General features: G+C 35.0%; 1 protein-coding gene across 1 annotated transcript; it reads right to left on the minus strand.

Annotated features, from left to right (window-relative positions):
• On the minus strand, window positions 1–1,650 carry LOC107910261 (30S ribosomal protein S13, chloroplastic). Its single transcript, XM_016838052.2, has 3 exons — window positions 1,033–1,650; window positions 381–605; window positions 1–300 (listed from the first exon to the last, which is right to left on the minus strand). The coding sequence occupies exons 1-3, from the start codon at window positions 1,144–1,146 to the stop codon at window positions 133–135; spliced, it is 507 nt and encodes a 168-aa protein (XP_016693541.1). The 5' UTR covers window positions 1,147–1,650; the 3' UTR covers window positions 1–132.
• Window positions 1,651–3,368: the final 1,718 nt, after the last annotated feature.

A 3,368-nucleotide genomic window follows, 5' to 3' on the forward strand; every position in this document is an offset into this window, starting at 1 on the left:
TTATATAGACAGTGCAAATCCCATTTCAATATCAAATCAAACCATATTGTACTACAAGTCTACAATGCATTCATTTCGAATCAAACATAAAATTCAACATGATTCGCTTCATCGAAACAAAAACGGTTAAGATCAACGGGGGGCTTTCTTCTTACCAGCAATGGCAACTCTCTTACCCTTCAAAGTCCGGCAATTGTTTTTGGTGTGCTGTCCTCTACAAGGCAATCCCTGAATATGGCGAACCCCTCGGTAGCACTGAATCTCTTTCAATCGCCGTATATTAAGAGCATTGAACCGCCTCTAAAAATCAAAATTGCTTAGTAATGAGCGTTCATGGTTGCAACTCTTTAAAACAAGACAGAAGGACAAGAGCAAGTTACCAAGTCGCCTTCAATCATATATTTGGAGACTTCATCACGAATCGTAATGAGCTCTTCCTCCGACAAATCTTTGGTGATTTTGTTCTCCATTTGGAGATCACATAGGATTTTACGAGCCCTCGTGCGACCAATCCCATGGATGTACTGCAGAGAGAATTCCACTCTCTTGTTGTTTGGAATTTCCACTCCGCCAACACGAACGCATACAATGCTTAGACCATGATGCTAATCCATTCAAACCATTTTCACCAAGAATTTTAGCTTCCAAACTCATTAAATTTCAGGTGAAGTGATCTATAGGAAAAGCACAAACTTTTGAATTCTACATTTGGAATATGACTTAAAATTTCCCCTTTTTATCAACAATTAAACATACTAAGAATTTGAATATGAATTTTCCAAATATACGGAACCTTGCTTTGCCCAAACCCTAAAACCTATTAAGCCTAAAGCAACAATCTAGCAAACCAAACTAATTTCCATTTGTCATGATTGAAAATTTACGACGAGGAGCAAAAATGCGCAGAAATAGTAAGATTTCAGCTAGCAATTGCTTTATCTTTACGATTTTTATTTTAATTCAAGGAAACTTAAACACAAGGTCAAGCGGTTAAGTTGAATAAAATTGAACAGAAATGAGAAGGAAATTTACCTTGGGAGGGTTTGAAACGGGGAGGGAAGCAGTGTTGGAGAGAGACATAGAGCTTACTTTGTTGCATATAAAGGAGAGAGAGGGTGCAACAGGCATCGCCAGGGTTTGCGCCATTTTCCTTTTCAATTTTCTCGGTATCCAAACAGAGTGAGAAGAAGAGCTTCAGACGTTGGTTGGAACTCTTATCCTCTTCCCCGGAAACAGACATTAAAAGTACTCGCTCCCTTGCAATGGCCACGTTTTCGTGGGCCTAAAATCAACTGGGCAATACTGAATGGCCCAAAACCAAGCCTGAAAATGGGCCTTTTACTGATGGGGACTAGTCCAAAATTGGATATTGGGTTTTTGCAAAAGGGGTTTAGACAATTGGACTGGCTTAGGCTTTGATTGGAGTTTTGACTAAACAAATCTTCTTAGGTCCTAATGAGCAAAAAACGACGAAATATTTGGGGACACTAGGACAAGGTTGGGTCCTTGAATTGTATGGAGTGGGGGAATTGAGAGACGAGCACATCCTGAAATCTCTCAACAAAGGAGTTTTGCACTTGGAAATGTCAGTTTGCCATAATGTTGTTTATCGTCCTGCTCACCTATCCTGTTGGTTTGGCCGACCAGCCAGTTGTAGTAATTAACTATCTGCTCCCATGTTTTTGTATTAACAGTGCTGAGAAGTTGGCACTCTCCCAACTTCTGTCGTACCTTGCTTTGTTGACATGTCAACCACTTGTTCATGAGCAGGCACCTTACCAACAATAAGTTGTAATCAAAATATTTAAACTTTGAGCCATGACTAGATTTGCAAAAACGACCACTGTACTCGGATTATCAAAAAAATAAGAGAAAATAGGAGGAAGTAGGGAGATCCTCATATGTAAAAAATCGATTATCCAAACAAAATAATAATTTCCCTTAAATAACTTAACTTTAATACTAACACATGCACAACACTAACAAGGCTAGAAAGGGCTTACAAAGACGGAAGCATCAGACTTATGTTTTTAGAATATGCTCTGATATTTTAATCAGTGGGACATCACAGCGTTTCAAGGGGCTAAGAAATTAAGTATTGGACCATGCCAAACAACTATAAAAGACATATTTATTACCGTTTGTAACTATTAGAAAAAGTGAACCCACCAAAATGTCCATGCATTTAGAGGTCTAGATTTTTTATAGTTTGGGTGGATCCAACACATCCCAATTTCCATATCTTTTAACATAAACTATTCAGTTCTTTTATATATATAAAAGTACATAAATATGTAATCTATAATAAAAACGTTCAAGAGCTAAATAAATAATCCGATCATTGGATATAGGTATGTAAGTTAGGGAGAAAGGATTGTATAAAACTGTGATTTCACGTTTTCCCTATCTCTTTCCAATAGGAGGATGACAAATCAGATCTTTTAGGAGTTGAAAATCAGGAGGAAAAATCTGATTTGTCATCCTCCTATTAGAAAGGAATAAGAATGACGTGGAATCACAGTTTCATACAATCCTTTCTCGTAAGTTAGGAGACAAAGCAAAAAAAAAATTGAATCTTTTATAAAATAGCAACGTAATTTGAATGTGATTGATAGAAATAAAGAAAGCAAATGATAATGAAATATTTGAAAAAAGAAAACAAAACACAAAAGGACAATGAACTATTAACTAGTCCACCCACTTGCTCCTCCATATACATATGTATATAATTCTATCATCCATAGGATTTGCTTTCGTCCTTCGATACTTTTTCTATCTGACAAATTTGAAGTTATTACCAAAAGGAAAATTCCTTATCAATGGCTTTGAATATAAAAAGATTACCAATCTGGAAGTCACTAACATTATATTATTTACTATACTGGTCACAGTCAAGTTTGGTGTTTTAGGGACACTAATTTCAATTGGTTAGTTAAACTTGATTATCATCAACATTAAGACGGCTCTCTAAAACATTTGATGACAAAATATTTTTAGAGACGAAGTGTCGGGGTTGAAATAAAAGTATAATTTTAAAAAAATATATATATCATTAAATATAGAACACAAAATAAACAAAATAATTAACCCTTAGAGAGCCAAAATGACTTCAAAAGGGGCCAATCATCACATCCTTTCTATATATTTTTAATCCATTAATTGGATCAATTATATAAGAATGGCTTAACCCTTTTGTTTAAAAATAATATAGACCGTTTATTTATTTATTATGTTATTATAAGAAAAAGCAACTTATTATATATACAGGAAAGTGACAGCACATATTACTGTCCTTGGCTGCTAGACATGGGAGCACTAAATAAATAAATAAACATATAAGCAAATACTTGTAATTAATAAATTATAAA

This window comes from Gossypium hirsutum, chromosome D02 (genome assembly GCF_007990345.1).
Source record: "Gossypium hirsutum isolate 1008001.06 chromosome D02, Gossypium_hirsutum_v2.1, whole genome shotgun sequence".
NCBI lineage: Eukaryota > Viridiplantae > Streptophyta > Magnoliopsida > Malvales > Malvaceae > Gossypium > Gossypium hirsutum.

Bases quoted from the DNA above. Each gene is read 5' to 3' on its own strand.
- LOC107910261 (XM_016838052.2), bottom strand. From the start codon at position 1,146: ATGGCGCAAACCCTGGCGATGCCTGTTGCACCCTCTCTCTCCTTTATA. The intron at 606-1,032 runs GTAAATTTCCTT...TGAATGGATTAG, and splicing joins CCGTTTCAAACCCTCCCAAG to CATCATGGTCTAAGCATTGT. The intron at 301-380 runs GTAACTTGCTCT...TTTGATTTTTAG, and splicing joins ATATGATTGAAGGCGACTTG to AGGCGGTTCAATGCTCTTAA.